The 23272-nt window shown below is 35.2% G+C and overlaps 2 protein-coding genes across 2 annotated transcripts in view; one reads left to right on the top strand and one right to left on the bottom strand.

Moving 5' to 3' along the window:
* The window catches only part of Impg1 (interphotoreceptor matrix proteoglycan 1), a 148155-nt gene extending 134011 nt beyond the window's left edge, over nucleotides 1-14144 (top strand). Inside the window, exons 15-17 of the mRNA XM_077802128.1 lie at nucleotides 3629-3815; nucleotides 12281-12353; nucleotides 14067-14144. Coding sequence (XP_077658254.1) covers nucleotides 3629-3815; nucleotides 12281-12353; nucleotides 14067-14144 — 338 coding nt within the window. The remainder of the gene's footprint in view (nucleotides 1-3628; nucleotides 3816-12280; nucleotides 12354-14066) is intronic.
* A 5497-nt stretch (nucleotides 14145-19641) lies between these two features.
* Myo6 (myosin VI) overlaps nucleotides 19642-23272 on the bottom strand; it is a 136325-nt gene continuing 132694 nt past the window's right edge. Inside the window, exons 34-35 of the mRNA XM_026409529.2 lie at nucleotides 20747-20965; nucleotides 19642-20212 (exon numbers count right to left, since the gene is read on the bottom strand). Coding sequence (XP_026265314.2) covers nucleotides 20013-20212; nucleotides 20747-20965 — 419 coding nt within the window. The 3' untranslated portion in view covers nucleotides 19642-20012. The remainder of the gene's footprint in view (nucleotides 20213-20746; nucleotides 20966-23272) is intronic.

The raw sequence follows: 23272 nt of genomic DNA on the forward strand, positions 1-23272 counted from the left end.
TCCAGGCCCTGGACATAAATCAACTGGGTTGTCAGTGTAAATCTGAGTTATTTCCTAATCAGTGACAAGGATTCCTGAACATGGCCAGTTCTAGGAACCACAAGGCAGAGAAAGCCAGATTACATTATCCAGGTGTGGCTCTCCATAGGAACGTGGAGGCTGCAGAGAAACACAATGTCACATAAAGACTTTTAGGAGTCTACCTTGTTGGGAGACCCAAAAATATGTTTTCAAGGAACTTCTCTTGCCCAAACCCCTGGGCTGGTCAAACTAACCTCTTGCTTTAGGGTTTTCTGCTACAAGGAGATACTCGATGGGAAAAATGAGCAGACGGATTTGTTTGAACACTTGTCCCCATCACCCTTAAAGTTTCTATGGTCTGTACATTTGGCTAAGTAGCTGACCACATTCTCTGCTTGAAGACTCATAATAGACATGAGCTTATAAATGACCCTAAGAGGTTTAACAATAAAAAGAGAAAGGAATAGTGTTGGAGGCTGAAAGAGAGCAAGAGAAAGAAACCTTGTTATACTTATTTCATACAATATGTTTTTCTTGTTTACTGTTTTATTTATTTTTAATTTTTTTGAAATGGTGTCCCATCAAGCTGATCCTGAACTCCTGGGCTCAGGTGATCCTCCAGAGTATCTGGGATCACAGATGTGTCCCAGTGCACCTTACTTTTATCTCTGGTTGACACATGATAATTTTACTTATTTATGGAATACAATATGATATTTCAAAATATGCATACATTGTGTAATTGACCAAATGAGGTTAATTAACACATCTTCTGTCTTAAACATTTGTCATTTGTGATGAGAACATTCAAAAATCCTCTTTTCTAGCTATTTTCGAAATATACAATGCATGATTGCCAATCATAATAACCTTCCTATACAATAAGTTCCTACTTAGAACTTATTCCTATCTAACTTTGTGCCCAGGGGCCTTGTCCCTTCCCATCACCTCCTCCACTTCTTCTCTCCAGCTTTTGGTAACCATCATTCTACTGTCAGCATCAACAAGATCTACTGTTTTAGATCCCACATAGGAATAAGATCACACAGTATTTGTCTTTCTGCACTTAGTTTATTTCATTTAATGTCTATCAGGGTCATCCATGTTGTTGCAAGTGATGGGATTTCATCATTTTTATGACTGAATAGTATTCCATTATGTATGTATGTACCACAGCTTCTTAATTCATCCATTGATAGGCATTTATATTGGTACCACATCTTGGCTATTGTGAACAGTACTGCAATGAACATGAGAGTGCAAATGTCTCTTTAATATACAGGCTTCATTTCCTTTGGATATATAACCACTAATGGGATTGCTAGATCATCTAGTAGGTCTATTTTTATTTTTTTGAGGAAACTTCATACCGTTTTCCATAATGGCTGTACTAATTTACATTCTCACCAACAGTCACACAGCATTTTTTAAAACTTATTTAGCTACCAAACCTCTTTTTAGCATAAAGATTATCAAATCCTGCTGAATTAGAGTTCCACAAATGTTCCCACTTGGGAAATATTGGCCCAGATGATTTCTCAAGTCATTCTAATTCTAAAAATTCTAAGTTGTATTTATAAATCATCTAAAGCACAATTCTGAGCATACTCTTCCTTACTTAAAAATCATCTGTGACTCCCATCTGCCTGTGAAGTTCAAATTCCTGGGGGACATTAGAGTGGCAGTGGGGAAGTTGGCAGGTTGGGGGGGCAGTCCAAATTCCTTAATGTGCCTTTCAGAAATGGCCTTAACAGGCATTTACCAATCTTAGTTCCCTTCCTTCCCATTCATAAGGGATCTCTGCTCCTTCCTGTGTTTTCGCTGCTCTCTCTTCACATGTCTGTTCTTCCCTCATCTGTTTTCCTCTGCTCATACTTTTGTCTCCAGTGGGAACAATTTAGCCTGCCTTTGTACAACAAACACCACCCACTCTGAGGAGGAGAGGAAAAGGGGAAATAGTTGGGAATAGTAGGTCAGATTATAGTGTTATATTGTGTACTTGTGTGGGCATATAACAATAAATCCCACCATTGTTTACAGCCATAATGCACCAACAATTTTTAAAAATGAGAAAAACCCCAAATGTAACCTACTTTATTTATTTATTGTTATGATTTGGATGTGAGGTGTCCCCAAAAAACTTCTGCATTGATTTGGGAATATGAAATGACTGGATTGTGAGAGCTGTAATCTAATCAGTCCCTCCTAGTTTGAATGGACTGACTGACTGGTAACCGTAGGTAGGTGGGGCATAATTGGAGGAGATGGATCACCCAGGTGGGCGTGTGCCCTAGAAGAATATGTCTTCCCTGTGGCCCTTCTCCCTCTCTATCTTTTTCTTTATTTCCCTCTTTCTCTCCCTTCCTCCTTCCCTCTCTCCTTCCCTCCCTCCTTCCTCACCCCACCTGAGCAGATTTCCTTCACTGGGCCCATCCCCTATGATGTGCTGCTTCACTTTGGGCCCAGAGTCAGCTGTCTGTGGACTGAGATCTCTGAAACCATGAGCCACAAAGAAGCTTTTCTCCTCTAAGTTGTTTTCGTTGGGTATTTTGGTTGCAGCAACACAAAATCTAAAATATTTACTGTAGTGAGGATTGAACCCAGGGCCTCACGCATGCCAAGCAAGCACTGAGTTACATACTTGAACTTTTTATTTTTATTTTGACATAGGGTTCCACTAAATTCTCCAAGCTGGCCTTGAATTTTCCATCACCCTGCTTCAGCCTCCATAGTAGCTGGGATTACAGGTGCACACCACCATGACTGGCTTGTGATCTACTTTAACTGCTCAGTCCAAAGCAATCCCCTCCAGGTTCATGGTCGGCTCCTTATATAGAATTAACTGTATATATTACAAACCTCCCCTAGATATTTGAAAGAATGGTTTTATACACTGTTGCCTGTTCCCTATTTCCTTACACATAACAATGCTTATTAAAGAATAATCTGAGCCGGGGTTGTGGCTCAGAGGTAGAGCGCTCACCTAGCATGTGTGAGACACTGGGTTTGATCCTCAGCATTACATAAAAATAAAATAAAGATGTGTGTCCACCTACAACTAAAAAATAAATACTTAAAAAAAAGAATAATTTGAAGACAAAAGGCTGCTGCGATTAAACAGAAAATCCTTCCAGGGCAGAAAAAACAGTGATCTAACAACGACCTGTGCTGGCTCTGCCACCAGCACATGGGGACTCTGACCATTTGCTTCTTCTCAGAGCTCAATGTCTTTAGCTCCATAAAAATAAGGGAAGGCTTACAGAAGCCACTGGCCTCTCAGAGTTAAATATTCTAATATTATAAATATTAGATTTATAATCCACTTTCCAATGAAATTTGTTTTAATAAGGCCTCCAGATGATTCAGATGCACTCTAAAAAGTCTGTACATAATTATAGTTGGAACTAAATATATTATCACCTGTGTCTATAAATTCATTTTTCAAAGCACAAACTATGGTTCTCTTTTTGCCCAGTCTGTTACCAATACTATATGACCCACTCCAAAATAAGATGATAGTAAATATATTTGATTTCTTGCCTTTAACTGCTGCCAGCTCCACACTTAGGCATCATACATTCATCAAATTCTGTTCCATCTCTTACAGCTGATCAAACAGATCCCTGCAAATTCCTGGCCTGTGATGAATTTTCCCAGTGCATAAAGAATGAATGGACGGAGGAAGTGGAGTGCCGGTGCAGACCAGGATATGAGAGCCAGGGGGAACTGGACGCAGACCTCTGTGCCCCTGGAGAGGAATGCAAGGCCCTTCAGAGAAAGGGAGCCCCATGCAGGTAAGTCAAGCACACAAATGTGACAGACCTACAACCTAAGGACTCAAATGTCATTGTTTATGCTTCTGAAAACCCTAACAGAATAAATTCCTATGATCCTTTAGACCCGTGGTTCTCAAATTTCAGTAAGCATCAGAATCACCCAGAGGAAGCCTTATGGAAATACACATTGCTGGCCCTGCTCTGCTGTAAAAACAGCACTAGGTCTGGGTAGGCCTAGGTGAGGTTAATGCTGCTGTCCAGGGATGACTTTGAGAGCCCTGCTCTAGGCTTTTTGGAAGTATTTCCATAAATCCAGAAGAAAAGGAAAAAAGAAGCTATATCAGCTTTCAGATAAAATTCTTGGTTTACTGCCTTAATTAGTGCATGCTTCTGTAAAAGTTGGGTGTTTTCCTTGTTTGAAAGCATAATAGCTTTTATGATAAGAAAGCTGGGAAATATAAAAATCTATGAGAAAGATGATAAATATCCTGTGTAATTTATCACATTAACTGCTGATTATCTTTTGGTGTCCACATTGATATAAAATGGGTTTATACAGAATTTTTTTAAAGCAAAATAGAATCAGACTGGCTTCCTGTTTTGTAGTCACTTGTTTTTTTTTTAACCTAAAATATTTCCTCCTGCCATTACTTTCTTTAGCACATTTTTAATTATTATAGTAGTCCAGTCTCTAGAAGTGTTTAAGATAGGTTTACTCCTTCATTCCCAGACAGAAAGTACTAGAGAAGCCCCTTGGAAGGTAGGAAAGGAGGTGACATATAATGGGCTTAGCTTTCTGTGTACAAACCAGACCTCAGGGTGTAGGTGGACTTGGGAACAAGCAGGGAGCATTAAGGTGAGTCCAATGCTTCTCAAGTCCCATGACACCCAGACAAGGCTGCAGACTGTGTTTCAGAGGGCTTCTGCAGGAATCTGTCTCTGGACCACTTCTGAGAGGGTTGCCAGCCCTTCTCATCAACACCTGAGCATCTACTCAGTGATGATCACCTGAACCCTCATCACTATCAGGTCACCTGAGGTTTTTTCTTTGTTGCTTTTACTTGCTCACTCTAGAGGCCACAGTCCTAATTTCCCACCACGAGAACTCGTGGCCTTCTACTTCCTAAACTCAAGAAACCACAACAATTTAGCCTTTTCCTTGATAAAAACATATTCTATTCCTTTAGAGTATTAACATTTTAAAGACAAATACCCAAGAGAGGTTGGTTAAGAAGCAATGTTCTGAAGTCAGATTGTGGTTAAAGTTTCAGCTCAGCAAATTTAATAATCAAGTGACCTTGGACAAATTGCTTCTCTAAAGCACAACTTCCTCATTGGATAAGGAGACAACTCCACCTGCTGGGTTGCTGCAAGAGGTTTATGAAATGATCTTTGTAAAATACTTTTACCAAGAACATAAAGCACAGAGCATTCACTCAGAGAAGTACATGATGATTCTGTGAATTTTCTCCAAGTTAATCACAGTCAAAACCCCAGTGAGATTCCTCATGGAATTTGACATTCTGGTTCTAAATTTCCTCTAAAATTGAAAATGTACAAGAGAAAATCTTGAGTACAGTGATGGGTAGTTTCTGTGCAAGATAGCAAAACACATAAAATAATATTTAGACATGATAGACATAGAAATAGATAAAAGAACAAATATAACAGCCATAGACACTCTTATACAATAGGGGATTTATAAAAAAAAAGTGTCCACTGGCCAATAAGGGTTCAAGTATGATTTGTCCTTCCATTTATAAAATTGTGACTTATCACAGAAGATCAATTCTACATCAAAGATCCAAATTCAAGATCAAAACTAGGAAAATATTTTTAAATATAATAATCTATAATCCTGGATTTAAAAAGACTATCCTAACATGACACTATTCCCAGAAAACTTAAGAAAAGGAATTCTATAGGGAAAAAGTGTTATAAATGAAAGTATCAAATAATGAGATCAAAGAAAAATATATACAACCTACATTTTAGACAAAGTTAAACATCCATAATAATAAATGATACTACATATCAATAAAAGACAAACATCCAAATGTTAGAATGAGCAAAGAAGATAGAGGAACAATTCAAAGAAGAACTTCAAATGATCAATGAAATATAGAAAATTCTCAGTCTCTCTATAATCATGGAAATCCAAAAATAATAAAGAGATATCATTTGTTGGAAAGTGGATAATACCCAATGTGGATAACATGGGGTGGGAGTACTGGCTCTAACAAGCATTGCTAGTGGATGTGTAAATTGGAAAAGCTTTTTTTAAAAAAAGAGTTTTCCAGTAGCCTCCATGAAACTTTGAATCTGACTCAGTTACTCTACTTTTAGATAATTATTCCTAAAAGTATACTTGCACCTGTGCACAGAGATATGTATACAGAAATGTTCACAATAATATTCCTTTGATTTTTTAATTTTATAATTGATTTTTTAAAATAAATGACAGTGGAATGCATTACGATTCTTATTGCAAATATACAGCACAATTTTTCTTTTTTTATAGTGTTTTTTTTCTTTTTTTTTTATTGGTTGTTCACAACATTACAAAGCTCTTGACATATCGTATTTCATACATTAGATTGAAGTGGGTTATGAACTCCCAATTTTTACCCCAAATGCAGATTGCAGAATCACGTCGGTTAAACATCCACAATTTTACATAATGCCCTATTAGTAACTGTTGTATTCTGCTACCTTTCCTAACCCCTACTATCCCCCCTCCACTTCCCTTACATCTTCTCTCTCTATCCCATCTACTGTAATTCATTTCTCTTCTTGTTTATTTTCCCATTCCCCTCACAACCTCTTATATGTAATTTTGTATAGCAATGAGGGTCTCCCTTCATTTCCATGCAATTTCCCTTTTCTCTCCCTTTCCCTCCCATCTCATGTCTCTGTTTAATGTCAATCTTTTCTTCCTGCTCTTCCTCCCTGCTCTGTTCATAGTTGCTCTCATTATATCAAAGAAGACATTTGGTATTTGTTTTTTAGGGATTGGCTAGCTTCACTAAGCATAATCTGCTCTAGTGCCATCCATTTCCCTGCAAATTCCATGATTTTGTCATTCTTTTAGTGTACAGCACAATTTTTCATACCTCTGCTTGTATATAAAGTGTGTTCACAGCAATTCGTGTCCTCCTACATGTACTTTGGATAATGATGTCCATCACATTCCACCATCATTGCTAACCCCCTGCCCCCTCCTTTCCCCTCCCACCCTTCTCCCCTATCTAGAGTTACTCTATTCCTCCCATGCTCCCCCTCCCTACCCCACTATGAATCAGCCTCCTTATATCAGAGAAAAGATTCAGCATTTGGTTTTTTGGGATTGGCTAACTGCACTTAGCATTATCTTCTCCAGTACCATCAATTTACCTTCAAATGCCATGATTTTATTCTCTTTTATTGATGAGTAATATTCCATTGTGTATATATGCCACATTTTTTATTCATTCATCTACTGAAGGGCATCTAGGTTGGTTCCACAGTTTAGCTATTTATTGTGAATTGTGCTGCTATAAACATTGATGTGGCTGTGTCTCTGTAGTATGCTGTTTTTAAGTCCTTTAAATATAGATCGAGGAGAGGGATAGCTGGGTCAAATGGTGGTTCCATTCCCAGTTTTCCAAGGAATCTCCATACTGCTTTCCATATTGGCTACACCAATTTGCAGTCCCACCAGTAATGTGTAAGTGTGCCTTTTTCCCTACATCCTTGCCAACACTTATTGTTGTTTGTCTTCATAATAGCTGTCATTCTGATTGCAGTGAGATGATATCTTAGAGTAGGTTTGATTTTGCATTTCTCTAATTGCTAGAGATGATGAACATTTTTTCATATATTTGTTGATTGATTGTATATCCTCTTCTAAGAAGTGTCTGTTCAGGTCCTTGGCCCATTTATTGATTGGGTTATTTGTTTTTTTTAGTGCTAAGCTTTTAGAGTTCTTTATATACTCTACAGATTAGTGCTCTATCTGATGTGTGAGGGGTAAAAATTTGCTGCCAAGATGTAGTCTCTCTGTTCACCTCACTAATTGTTTCTTTTTCTGAGAAGAAACTTCTTAGTTTGAATCCATCCCATTTATTGATTCTTGGTATTTTTTACTTTGAATTTTTAAATAATTATATCATCCTCAATAAGGGAGAAGTGGTCTGAGGTGTCACCTAGTGGTAAAGCACTTGCCTAGCCTATATAAGGCCCTGGGTTTGATCCCCAGCACCTCAAAAAAAAGGGATGGGGATGATTAACCTAGAGTGTAATTACTCACTATTAAAAACTGCAGCTAAGGATAATGATTTATACATACTCAAAAAATGCAAGATATTTCATTACATTAAGAAGCAAATTTCAGCAGAATAGAATATATCACAATTTATTTATTCATTCACTTATAGAGAGGCCTCTTGGTTGCTCATAAGTTATGGCAATTACAAATAAAGTTGCCTTAAGTATTCACATGCAAGTTTTTATGTGGACATAGTTTTGAAATCATTTGGGTAAACACAAGAAATTGTGGGATTCTTTTTATTTTTAAAAAATTATTTATGCTGTTTTTAATAATACAGGACAATAGAATTTATTTTGACATATCATACTTACATGGAGTATAACTTCCAATTCTTGTAGTTGTACATAATATGGAGTTACACTGGTTGTATATTTATATATGAACACAGGAAAATTATATCTTATTCTCCTTCTACTTTCTTTCATATTCCCATCCCCCTTTCCTTCATTCCCCTTTGTCTAATCCTGTATAGGTAGTAAATTAATACAAAACTATACACTTTTAAGCATATTAGTTTCAATCATATGGCATTGCCATTTTGTCAGCTACAAATCTTCAAATACCAGCAATTTTATATGATTCAGTCTATGTGTTAGTAAACACACAGCAAAAAGTGTGGAGTGATAGATTCTTTCTAGTTAACAATGGAGAGGAATAGAATTGGAGTCCAGCTTTCTTAATAATGAGGATATGTTGATTTATTGCCTGTATAATTATAGCAGCACAATTCACAATAGCTAAACTGTGGAACCAACCTAGATGCCCTTCAGTAGATGAATGGATAAAGAAAGATGTGGTATATATACACAATTGAATATTACTCAGCAGTAAAAGAGAATAAAATCATGGCATTTGCAGGTAAATGGATGGCGTTGGAGAAGATAATGCTAAGTGCAGTTAGCCAATCCCAAAAAACCAAATGCCAAATGTTTTCTCTGATATAAGGAGGCTGATTCATAGTGGGGTGGGGAGGAGGAACATGGGAGGAATAGAGTAACTCTAGATAGGGCAGAGGGGTGGAAGGGGAAGGGAGGGGGCAGGGGGTTAGAAATGATGGTGGAATGTGATAGACATTATTATCCAAAGTACATGTAGAGGATAGGAAGGGCAGCAGAATACAACAGACACTAGTATGGCAATATGTAAAAAAGTGGATGTGGAACCGATGTGAATCTGCAATATGTATACGGGGTAAAAATGGGAGTTCATAATCTGTTTGAATCAAATGTATGAAATATGATATGTCAAGAGCTTTGTAATGTTTTGAACAACTAATAATAAAAAAACCAAAGTACATGTATGAAGACACAAATTGGTGTGAATATACTTTGTTTCCAGAGATATGAAAAATTGTGTTGTATATGTGTAATAAGAATTGTAATGCATTCCACTGTCATATATAAATTTAAAAATTGATAAAATAAAATGTAACCATTAAAAAAAAGGAGTGCCAATGAATGAGGCCCAAATAAGGTGATGATGAGGAGGGTTGTCTTTTATGAATAGTGATATATTCAGTTTTTATTTTAACTATTCCCATTGCTGGTTTCAAATGGATGTACAGTTTTTAATTTTAAACATTCCTCTTTCTTGAGCAAGAAAGATCACTTTAGTTCTAGGTTGCCATAAACAAGACCAATAAAGCAAGGTATAAGATGATCTAGAAATAATAGCTCTCACCCAGGTTGGTGTTGTTCTGCTTTTTTCATTTGTGCTGGTCTCCGGGGGATAATATGGACTTGAGCTATTCAAATATACAAGAATATTGATGCTTCTTAGACTAAGGTAAAAAAGAGTTTTTGAGCACCATGTGCCAGTCACCATGCTGGATGCTAGGAAATGGATGGAGTGGGGGAGAAAGATGCTCAATTTATCTTTATGGAAAAAAGAGAAATTCCCACATGACCCTAATCCTGCACTTTTCCACTCCCTGATTAAATATGCTTTTCCAAATGTTAAATGTTTAGCCCTGATATCCTCAGAACTAGGATAGGCCTCTGTTGCCCCGATGAGCTTCTTCAGTGAAGAGAAACCAGACTCTGAGGGTCCCTCTGGATCCCTGAGATTTGCTCCCCTCCCATCTGTTATTTTAGTTTCTCACAAGATACCATCACTTATGTGAGTGAACATTTATTTATAAGATCAGCTGACAAGTGAAGACCTCATCAGTCATGGATTAGACAAGAATTAAAACTAGAAGCTTTAAAATTAGACTCAAGTTCAACTTAGAACTCTGCCCCTAACTAGGTATGACACTGAGCCACATTTCCCCTCTTTAAGCTTCAACGTGTTCTTCTATGTAATTGAGATAATAGGAATTAATTCATGGGTTTAGGTAAGGAATAAAGTGTTATCGGAGCTGGTCCTGTCAACAAAGGGCTATCCTGTAAGGAGACACTGTGATTCCCTACCTGGCACTTAAAAGCAGATCCATTAGAACCCTAATTGTTATAACTGTGAAAACAGCATTCTCTGAAGAACTGTAAACTTGGCTTCATTTTTGTTATTCTCCCTGAAAGTGAGGAGATAGGAAAATGATACTGAGGGCAAGTGCCTTGCCAAGGAGACTAGTCCACTGATTGACACAAAGAACAGTTCCAGTTAGTTGTCATTCTACTGCAGAGTCATTGTCATTCATTACATTTTCACCTTTATTTTTCCTCTACTTTTTTCCCTCCATTCAATATCTATGACCATACTCTGCACATTTTTCATTTCCCTCAATTTCAAGTGTTCTATATATAGATTCTGTTATGCTAGGAACTTTCTTGACAAAATTCTCCCAAGAATAAACAAAAACTTGTATTATGAAAGGTTCCTTTTTTGGCCTAATGAGTTTGACTCTTATTTATCACAATTATCATTACATATATACAGAAAATGCAAATTTAGATCTAACAGAGTAAATTATTTATGACTTCCTCCCTAGATCTAAAAATTCTCACTTTTGTCCTGTAACTTAATAGGCCTATTCTGTTTTATGACATTACTTATAATAATAAAATTTGTTTCCAAATATAAGGGCCGGCATAAGTAAATGATAGTACAAAGAGATATTTATGCGGAGGTTTTAATAACACTAAAGCACTTGTTGTAACTGCAAGGCCACAGTTTCACTCACATGCTGGACTTCAGATGTGGGGGTGGACGAAGGAGGTCTGTTTATTATTAACCTCCTTGTTAGTCCTTTCTCATTCGATAGTGAAGAAATTGGGGAAAAGGGAGGAGAGGGTCACAGTTAAATATAGTTCAACCTTGTTTTTAAAACTTTTATCTGATTAAAAATTTGAGCAATCATTTATGCACCTTAGTTTTCTTGGAATATACTGTGAGGTGTAGCTCTCCTGGTCTCAAGAGGTCCTTTGAAAAGCTTCTAGTCCCATTTACCCCTCATTTGAAATGTCTTGGTTCTGATACCAAGTATCTGCCAGTTTCCTGCTATTCTTAGAGCTTTCACAGCTCCCAACCAGGGCAAATAGAACTAAAAATACTGCCTTCTGTAGTGGGAGGGGAGAACAAGGAATTTGTTACTCAAACCTTCATAAACTACTCCTCCCTACTGCCTTCTTTCCATTCAGAATTGAGACTGAAATAGGATATTCCCTCCTTTTCCTTTTCTCAAAAATTTTAATGGACAGAATGGTGAGAGAAATAAAACAATTTACTGATAAGGGAAGATATATAGGAAAATATCCCACAAATATTAGGCCCATTTTCTAACATAAAGAGGAAAAATACAATGTGCAAAAAAAGTGTATACACTATCAACAGAAATTATATAACATACGTCTGTAAATATAGGTGTTAAATTATAAAATAAAGCTGTCTTATTTATAAAACTTATTTTTTACTTTTATGAAAATGAGTTGTTTTCCAGCAACCACAATTTAGAACTTGAGAAATAACTCCAGTATTTTTAAGATTTATCTTCTCCTCTTTCCCATGAGTGTCCTTCAATCCTTCTGAGACCACTGCTTAATAAAGAATTAAGGCAAAACTCAAGGGGCATGCAGAACTCATACTTCCTCCAATCCTAATGGAAGACATCTGTGAAAATATGCTCTTTTTTTCCACTTGTCATAATTTTAGAACTGAACAATAGAAAGCTGTAGTTAATATTGATGCTAATAAAAGTCCAGGAAACTGGATATCATATTTTTGCTTTCTTTTGCAGGTTACCAGATCACTCCAAAAATCAAGCATATGAAACTAGTATTAAAAAGTTCCAACATCGGCAAAATTATAAGGTAAAACTATACTTTCTATTACATGTTGGTTTTAATCACTGAAATTGAATTTTGAAGGGAATTTAAAACATTTCTATACCTGACTCTTGTTTTAAAAAAAAATAGGGATAAGTAGTGCACTTTCCTTTGTTAGGCTTTTTAATTTAGTATTTTAAGGTGGTAAAATGATGTTTCCTGGTGCATGAAGTATGGAGAAAACTGAAATGTGTACATAAAAATAATAAAATAACAGAAACAATCCAAATATTTTATAATGTTCACAGTCTTGTAAAAATATATATGTAGGTAATCAATTGTGTTTCAACAAAACTGAAATTTTCATAATAATAATTAATATTCCTGGCACTGAATAATTTCACATAAATCATTTTAAATTTTTTTCTTTTGATCTCAAATAATAATCAGCTAAAGCAAAAGTATGTAGAAAATATGTAAAAGAAAATTTGTGAACAATGAACAACTTCCAAAATTACTCAGATCAATGTTTTTTCTAGTGTCCTGTATGTGTCTTTATAAATACCCACTCAATCAAGTTATTTTATTAATTTTATTTTACAAAAGTAAATAAATTATCTACAAACAGTTTATATACAGCCCACATAAAGCTGTAGAGTTTTTAAGTAATTGGGGGAATTAACATTGGATATATTTAAAAAAAAAACTTTGCCAATATGATAGGTGAAAATAAATAAACAAATAAACATTGGATGTTTTTCACCTAAAATTATCTATTTTCAAAAATTATACTGAGTCTTTGATGGTTAACAATTGGTGATAATCAGCCAAGGTCCACTCTAACTGAGATCTATGGTGCTAGATGAGAAGAAATGTATCAAAATTTGCACTTGAAAAAGTTACCAGTCAATATACAATGAAGATAACTGAGACAATCACACCAAATGTGCTCATAATCTTATGTATGCAAATGCACGCTGGAAATCATATGTGCCATTCTAATTTCTTAGAACCAAAAAAAAAAAAAAAAGAATTGGAGAAACAGAAAAAAGTTTAGGTGAGTGCCATAAAATCATGATTGGACACAAGGATCTGATATTGACAAAATATTGAAGATGAAGCACAAACACCAATTAAGTCTGCAAATACCAAATACTTAATGGCCATATATCAGAAAAATAAAGTTGTCAGGGAAAAAGAGAAAGTGATTTTTCACACCAGGAAGTCAACTTAAAGAACTAACTCCATCAGGGTCCAGAGGGGTAGCTCAATGGTAGTGTGCTTGTTTAGCATGTATGAATCCCTTGGTTTTATCTCCAGCATTGCCCCCAAAAGAACTAACTGCATCTTACTTCAGACAATAATAACAAACATTAAGTATCAATGCTGATTATCTGGGGATACATAAATTGCTGTGTTGAGGCAGGTTCAAATGACACATTTGTATCCCATAAGGAAGTGTTGTAATTAAATGACATCACTGTAGTTGAAAGGGAACATGGTGAATTTTATGTATAGATTATTTGCCATCCCCTGCTTCAACAGATGGATGATCTAAACAGGGTTAAGAAAAGATGGGATGCATTCCCAGCAGGTTATAAAATTGAGAATATTCGGAGGGCATCTCCAAACTTTCAGAGAAGATATTCTAAATGGCAAGCACATCCTCCCATTCACCCATGGAGGTAATAATAGAATGAACATTTGACTTGACCTTGGATGGTCTTCCATAAGCTCTTAAAACCATTTCTCTTCTAGGGAACCAAGAAAAGAAATTCTGACTCTCTGGATGTAGGACTTGAAGAATTTAACCATCAAGATTTGGAAGAAAATTAAAAACTGAAAATGTACAAATTATCATTTAAGCTATCTCAAGAGAGTTGATTTGCTTTCTCAAGAAAACTGTGTCCACTCCATCAATATTCTGAAAACAGAGGCAGGTAGAGTCACTGGTCATCAGAATCCAGGCACAGAGTCAACACTGAGAACCAGCACACACTATGTTTCAAGTATAGAAGTCATGCACTTGATGACTAGCAAATCCTGAAAAGCACTTTTTATTAAAACCCAAAACACAATCAGTGAAACATATTTTGACCATCTTGGTTGATAGTCAAGGTAATAGTAAACCAGGTTTACTTCTAGCTATCCTTAAAATATTACCCAAAGACCATTTGCAACTGCTTGTTTTGGGGATTGAACATTATATCAGGAAATAAGCACTTTATATGTTATAATGTACATTTAAAAGATGATCATTTGTGCAAGGAGATACAGATCTAACTGCATGAATGTATGCAGAATGTAAGTGATGAGTGTATCTATGCTCCACGCAATATCTGATATACATTTGTCTTCAACACTTAGACACTAGTATTATATACACAATTGCCGCTTACACAATAGATTGTTTTATTCCCCAAAATTTCTAAATTGTTATTTTTAAAAAAGGCAAATTGAGGTTCAGATAGATCAATCATGGGAAGACCTTGTAACCACACAAAGTGATTTTAAAGGAAGACACCATACTGGTAAGAGGTGGGAGGTGAAGTTGTTCTATCTGACCTAATTCCTGTTTTCCAACAGATGTATAATATACTTCCCCCTACACTAATTTTGGTGTGGGTTTACCTAAATGTAATCCAGTTCAGTTTCAATGTTTCAAATTTATTCCTCTACATTTTTCAAAAATCCCATTATCAAATATATTTGCTTCAATTCTTAATTTTAAAAAGATGTGACAAGTACTATATTCATAGATTTATAATAAAATGAATGTTTTACTAGCTACTCCCCATGGATTTGCTTTGTGGATTTGATAAAATATTTTAAGCAAGATATTTTAAGGCTCCGAAAAGACAGTAAATACTGATAGCAACATCTAACAGTAAGCTACCAAAATAAAGGCGGTATCCTAATAATGGAGGTGATCTTGTTGGAAGTCATATTCTCCCATGAAAAAGTGATACAATCCTTTGAAAAGTTGTTCCTAGAGCTGGCAAATACACACCTCTCATCCTGATTCCCAACCTCAATCCTCCCCCAAAGTGAAGATCTGTATCAACTTGCATAGGGAATATAGTTTTTAATGGAGAAATAGAATTAGGTAAATATTCTATATTTCATGAGGAGGATGGGTGCTCTTTTATGGTAAATGCCTCTTACTCTTTGAATTACCTATCTTATGGATGAACTAAGACAATCTCCCTCCACTCTCAGAAGACCCACCAGGACCATCATAGGTTCCTGATGAGAGATAAGGAGTAGGCTGTATAGACCAGCTCTATTCAAAGCCTTAGGGAGAAAGAGTCTTCTTTGGGTCTCCACAGTTTTTAATCTTCTTTGGGTCTCCTCAGTTTTTAAAACATGTGTCTTCTCACAGAATATTAAGGGCCTAAAGAAAGGTAGCCAACATTTGGTTTGCTTCCAATCTGGCCAAATGGGGAGCAGTGGCTCATACACTGTACTGCCTGTTCTCTGAATGGAGATTGCAATAGGAATTCAGGACCAAAGTTCAAAAGTTTCAATCCCGTTTAGTCTCAAGCCTCTTCCTATTGCTAACTGGCATAAGACTTTGGGCCTTGATAACTGAATGAGCTTCAGGATTCCAAACTTTTTCAACTTCTCCCATCTGAGACACAGCCAACAATTCCAACATTTACCACTATTTATGACAACCTATTTAAAAAAAAAAAATTCAATTCAAGAAGAAGTTGTACATTTATTTGTATTTCTAGTACATCAGTATTTTAGAAAGTGTTAAGACACACATTTTCATAAAATGAGAAAAATTAGGTAACAGTTGCAAATTGACAAATTTTCAACCATGAAAAGTGGCCAGTTAATAAGCCTATTTATAGTTTGAAAGTGAGATTCTGCATTGGTACAAATTAGGATTTAAAGGTTCTCCTTTTGAATGTGCATTACCCCTAAAAAACTTCAAAAACAACCAAACTTACTTCATTTATTAGGTTAGTAAAGGGGAAAAAGTACACCATTTGAACTGAAGTTAACTGTATTCAAAGATGTGGTTCTGATACATGAAGGCTCTATATCTCAAAATATCTCCCCTTTACCCTTCCATGAGGGTCATGAACAGAATGCTAATTTGCTGCTTGGCCACATTCTCTTGTGCTAAGAATTGGGACACCAGGTGTATCCTGATCCAAGTTTAATGACCATAGGTTCTACTCTTCAGTTACACACAATTCATCCTAAATTTAGCAAAGACACAGGAATGCTCTGTTGCTTAAAATGTACAGTGTGCAACACCATATTACCTTTCCCTCTCTTGACCACTGCCCTTTCTCTTTCCTTATTGTTACAACTGTTCCCCCAACCCACCCAACTAGTCCTCATTCTCATTATTAAATACCCTCTGCCCTCCCCTCCCGCATTAGTGTATCTTCTGGGAGAGGTTAAAACTCTCAATGCTTGTTACCACTGGTAATGATAAACAGGGAAAGATACTCTGTCACCCCTTCTGAGGATCTAGAAAGACACCCTTTGTAACTCCCCAGAAAATGCTGCTACACGTGATTGGAGCAAAGGCATTTATATCTTTTTTACTGTCTACAAGTAAATTACTTGACCTCTCTGCTACCTATTTCATATAAGGAAATAGGTCTACCACTAATGTTGTATTAATTAACTGATCCATTCAATGAATATTCTGCTGATCCAAGTACTCTTCAGGTAAAGAAACCAAAGACCTACATATTTGGATCCCCTGAGAACCATAGTAATAACCTGTGACTGAAAATACCTTTAGAAATATTCAATTAGGGGCTAGGGATGTAGCTTAGTGGTAAGTGGCTTGCCTGGCATGTGCATGGCCCTGTGTTCAATCCCCAGCAACACACACACATACAATTAATAAAGCTCTACAAATAATAAACATTCATTATTGTTCTTGCCTGGGGTTTTTTATTATCTACACTTCCACAAATATCACCTATTTTCTCCTTAAGATCTTTTCTCAGTTGCTTATAAAACAGAATATTTCAGTAGGTCACTGGAAAGAATGACCTATAAAAGTCATTATAGAAGCCAAATGAGAGTAACAATAGAATGTCTTTCATGAGGGCTGGTGTCCCTGTGTTTCTTTACTTCTTCATATAATCCTCTAAGAAAGTGCTATCTCCCCAACTCTGCAACTAAGAAAACTGTTCTCTTAACTTATGTGCACTGTAAATACCTCCTGCTCTCATCAAGGACTCTGTGGTGGTGAAATTAGGGATTACATTAGAATTGAACATAAAAACATTTTGTTTTCTCTTTTAATATGTTATTTATGCCTACCTTTGCAAAGCATACACTATGGAAGGAACTGGTATTGGCAAACACAAAGAACTGATGAGACAAGCATTAAGAGAAGATTAGTTATTTATATACAGTTAATTGGTTTAAACTTTTAATTTTAAATTTCAATTTAAATGACTGATTAAAATGAGTTAATTGACTTTTGATTCCTAAAGTTTTCACACAGCATTTATAAGTTTGAATGTGAGTTTGATAAAGCAGCTGTATCAACATCTTTTAGAACATTACATCTCTGTTTCCCCTCAAAGGTTGTCAGGGTCCTAAGTTTCTCCAGCAAAAGGTCTTCAGTAAATATGCACACCTGCTGTATGTAGGTTACACTACTATCTGAATCCGGGCAGTTCTGATAGGCACATTAACTCAGGAGACTATTTTAAATAGATAAATTCTAGGACAGCTGGGTGACATAATTAGAAACAAAGTGACTTAAAACTAATTCTAATTTTATTAACTCTTAGTCAAAAAACCAAGAAGACTTGTAATAATGCTTTGCTATGATATATTTCTTTCAAATTCTTGAAAACATTTCTTTCATTATAATAATTTTGAACTTTTTAATTAATTTTCCGTCCAGTGCCTATTCATATATCTAAGAGATACATAAAACTACTTCTGAAAACCATACGGAAGAGACAAGTCATCAAAAATCAATTTGGTTACTAAATTTTTTTCAAGGACTTTAATCATTAGTAATAATTAGGAAATAAAGCTAATCATTCACTATCCTACACAAACAAAAACACCAATTAAAGGCGAGAGATGGAAAAGAGAGAACAGGTCATTTATTTCAGTAACTACACCTTTTGTCACCAATCATAGGAACCAAATGATCCAAGGGTGGGTAAGTGTAAGCAGTACAGCCTCCAAAAGATAATCACATTCACATTCTCAACTAATTAATAGCACAGACAGGGCCATTCCATTTCCTTAACACAAGACAATCATTTGCACAGCATCATAATAAATAAATATTTCTGTACTAAGACATTATGAGAGAAGCAATTCTGAAAACAGTGTCTGTGGCTCCCAAACATTAACCCAATCAGCTGGGAAATATTTTCCTAACCGAGGTATTCTTTCTAAGGAAAAAAAAATCACTGAAATTTCATTTCAAAGGTTAGCATGTTTAAAACTCGGGGAAAAAAGGTACAGAGAATAATTTTACTTTCCAACTTTATTCTAAAACACAAACAAGACTTCTTAGGATTATGTCAACATAATTCCTTGATATATTTTTATCTCTAAATTCCTAATGTGAAAGTCATAAATATTAGGCTTGAAATTGCCAACATCTGATCAAGGCTAACAGCACACAAAGAAAACTTTTTTTAAATTATCTGTTATATGAAACAAGCAATTACTAAGTACAAGGGCTTTTGAATTACAAAGCTTATAAAACAACTCTACAATTACCAAAATCACAAAGGACAAAAAAGAATTTAGGAATGTTTTTTTAAAAAGATTTTGAAGGAGAACATCAGCTTAAATCATACGAAACAACTTGGACAAGATTCTGATACAAAAATCACAATAGAGATGAACTTGAAAGATTTTAATTTAGTCCAGTTAAGCCAAAGGGCCATCTAAACCCTGTTTCCCTTTCTTAAAAGAGTTAGCTCAAAACTTTTAGACAGTTAAGCAATCTGAATTTCCTTTATTTGTCCATGAAACATCAAAAGAATATTCTGACATAAAATTTGATTGAAAAAAAAAAGAAAGAAAGAAAACTAATCTGTGCTGGATATCATTGGTTCCTCCTTTATCCCAGAACAATTAAATAAATTGAAGCTCCTTCCAAAATTCTAGGACTTAGGAAGAACTACTTCACCCAAACTAAGATACACTGCAAAGGAGAGGGAGAAAAAGTCAGAATTTCCATCTTTAATGAAAGTTTCCATGAATTTCTGAAAAAGCAGAGAAAATACATAGCTTTTCAGACCACAAACATCAGTGTCTTGATAATTTTAAGTGCCTTAATTCTTGTAAATTTAAGGTTTCATTATTCCAGTTAGAACATACCATGTCATCCATAAATAGCAAGTATTTTGAAAGTTTTAAAAATTTCTCTTTTCCTTGAGAACAATCATCATGGACTTTAGGAAGTCTGTTGGCAAAGAATGAGAAATGTCAGAATCAGTCCAAGTGTAACAAGCATAAGAATAATGAGAAGTTTAAGAGTTACTGCCGTATACTCAAAAATAATTTTTAGGTCCCAAATTCACTACCATAACCTTAATTAACTTTAAATTAATGAAAAGCCATGATTATAAAATCTGCTCATTGTGCATAAGTAATTCTAACATGAGCAAGGAAGGGTTAATCTCTTGGTCACACTCCCTACCCAGTACCAGGAATCCCAGCTATAATGTTAGCCTGCAACATCTACTTTAACAGATTCTGCAGCATGGCTGTTGCATATGTGGGTCGAGCTTGTCTGCTCTCAATTGCATTCTGAAGGTACTGGATGCCTCCACAGCGTTCCCAAATCTCTTCAAACTGTCTTGGCAAAATCTCAGCACCGCGCTTCCGTGTCAGGCCAGTCTCTTCAAGATTGAGCTCACACATCTCCATGTCATCCTTACCTGCATAAGGAGACATCAGAAAATTATCGTCTCTTTTTAGAACCACTTTTTATGAGCTCTATTCCTTAAATACTATCAATTCTCATAGATTGGAGAGCTTTCTAAGACTTTATTTTCTTAAGATGAAAATCTGCTTAATAAATTTACCAGAAACAACTTAAATTTGTTCCCCACTAACGAACCCTTCTAAATTTATAAACATTACCATTGATCAAACAAGTCATCAAGGTTAATAAAAATGCTACATGTCCTCAAGCTATTACAAAAGCAATGGGTTTAATTAAACATCAGTGAAGTTTCTTAGGATACCGATAAGTTTCAATGTGGTCTACTAGGATATAATTAATCTAAGCAATTTTACTTTATAAATCAGTTAATCCTCAATTAACTGGAAATGTAACTTAGCCTCCAAACTCCACCACTCAACCCTCAAATTGAATGGATTATTGCATTATATATTAGAATGTTTCACTTAAGGGGGTCATAATCCTTTTTGTTTTATACATTTTTTATTTCCACGTGAATCATACATACCAGCCACAAGAAGGATGGGTGGTTTATCGGGATGGAGTTCCATTTGCCTGGCAATCCAGGGTCCATCAAAATGAGCATACCACCAGCCTTTTTTTTTACTCTGAGGGTCTTTGTACTGGTCAGCAGGGCGGATGAATGGAATGCGGAAGAAACGCTGCTGCCGGTTCATTTCCATCTCCTGCTGTCTGGCAGGAAGCTGAGTTGCTGGGTTCTGCTGAGCTATCACACACAATAAGAAAAGTCATAACAGCTCAAGGGAAAAGAAACAGATTTCAATACTACAATGCACAAGAATTTTTACCAAAAAGTTGGGGGGACTCATAATAGCAAACTTAAAGTGTAAATATTAATCACCAATAAATTGAATTCAATTCAGAATGTAAGTTCTTTGTTATCTTTCCCTAAAGATGCTCCTTGGCAACGCATGCATGGGTGCACGCACAACCACCACCACCATCACCACCATCACCACCAAAACTCTAGCAGATTCTCACAAATGACTGTCAGCAGTAACCTGAAATAAACTCACGTGGCAGAAGAAAAATATTATTTACTAGATTTCAAAAGCTCTCCAATTAATTCTGCAAAGTAATTTCTGTTGAACTATTTGTAAGAAAACAAACAGTAATGTAAAAAAACTTGAAAAGATTTGTTGATTTAATCACTATTTTACAAAATGTGGAAGCCATATAAAATCTTTTTTTAATGGATTTGGGGATTTCAAACAGCCAAGATAACACAAATATTAAAAATATTTCAGCAAATTCTTAACAAAACCACCCAAAAGACCTACAGAGTAAGTATGAATATTTACTTACTTTGAAATCACTTTTCTCTTGGAAATCCACTGAAATAAATGGAAAGGCTATATTGCTTGCTTCTCCTCACCAATAGAAAATAAAAATCTTTGCTTTTCTGCTAGTACTAAGCAATGCGCTCATATTAATCTTTCTTCCCTTACTCAATTTTCATTACAGAACAATTAGGTTTTTATTTTATCTGCAAATACAAACATTTCCCTGGGGCAATGACTTTACATCTTTAATAGCATAATTTTGGTAAGCCTGTTTAATATGCTTTATACTCACAACTTTAAAAGTAGACCAACCATTTACTGCAGTTCCAAGAATATCAGTATGAAAATCAAAGTATGTCAATGAAAAATTGTGTAAGATATATATGTTATAAAAATCAAGGACAGCCACGTGGCTTTTGTAAGAACTTTCAAATACTAAAAGGATGAAAATATTCTCACTCTACTTTCTACACCAAGAAACAGCAAACGGGTTATAGCAGTTGAATTTCTTTGCAAACCAGGGAAAGAAAAAAGCAGTTAGCAAAGCTATATATACCTATGAAAGAATAAGAAGCCAGTTGGGTTAGTGACTTTAAAAACTTCACAACACCTTTAGCATTATTAACAGAGATGTGCTTATTTAATCTTTTGTTCCTGTTCCCAAAAAGCTACTTGTAGCACAGTGATTATATTTGTGCTCAGTACTAACACCCTTAAAAGGATCAAAAAACAAAACCCCTTCCTTCCATCTTAAGTAGTAAACTAAAATTTAATGTCCAGTTGATTGGAAATATACTCTGAAACTGGCAGTCATACATTAATTGACCTATTTTTTTCTTTTAAAACAAGTCTCCTGTAACTCAACACATTGAATACAATTGAAAAACCAAACAAAATCTCTCATAGCCATTTCTACTAATGAGAGAACTGAAAATTTGTTGAGGAAGCTAGAAACTAGTATCTATCTGGAAAAGTTAAAAAAAATAGATATTAAATAGCCTGAAACTAATCTAAATTAGTTTCTTTCTCATCAGAGTGCATTATCTTAAAACATGTGAAATGTTTCAAATATAGCCCTATAAATTATTAGAAACACTTAAAAAATCAGGCTCAACTAGTTAATAAAATAAATTTGACATTATATCCAAATCATTATTGCTCACTTGATTCTGGAAGAAATCTAGTGTATACTAAGGACACCCAAAGCTTCTAAATTATAGAAGAAGGTGCATCAAAGGAAGTTATAAAAGTAACAAAATAATATTCTCTCCCTATTAGGAGGAATCATCATTAAACTTTTGCAAATTCCCATGCAAAATTCAGATCTCTCTGGCTAGAAGTTCAGATATCATCACAGAGTTTGAAAATACAGTGTTTGAAACCAGCACCTAAGTTAGTCCTTGTTCTAAAAGATCAGCTGCTAAGTTGAAATAGTTTTGCTACAATAAGAATTGTGTATATTCAATTAAAATGTTATTTTTAAAATGGAAGTAATTTGAAAAAAACAAGAGAATGATTTAATTAGATTTGTTTTGCATATGTATTTTGGAATAACCCAAACAAAAGCATCATCTCAAGTTAAAATATATCTTAATAAGGATAAACTAACTTTATTATACTACAATTCCACTTAAAATTGTAGCAAAACAATGTTTAACAGAAGTTAGTACTTTGTAAAGTATTTTAACCCATCTTCCAGTTAGCTCATGAGTTACCACCCATTGACTTAC

This window comes from Urocitellus parryii, chromosome 8 (assembly GCF_045843805.1).
Source record: "Urocitellus parryii isolate mUroPar1 chromosome 8, mUroPar1.hap1, whole genome shotgun sequence".
Lineage (NCBI taxonomy): Eukaryota > Metazoa > Chordata > Mammalia > Rodentia > Sciuridae > Urocitellus > Urocitellus parryii.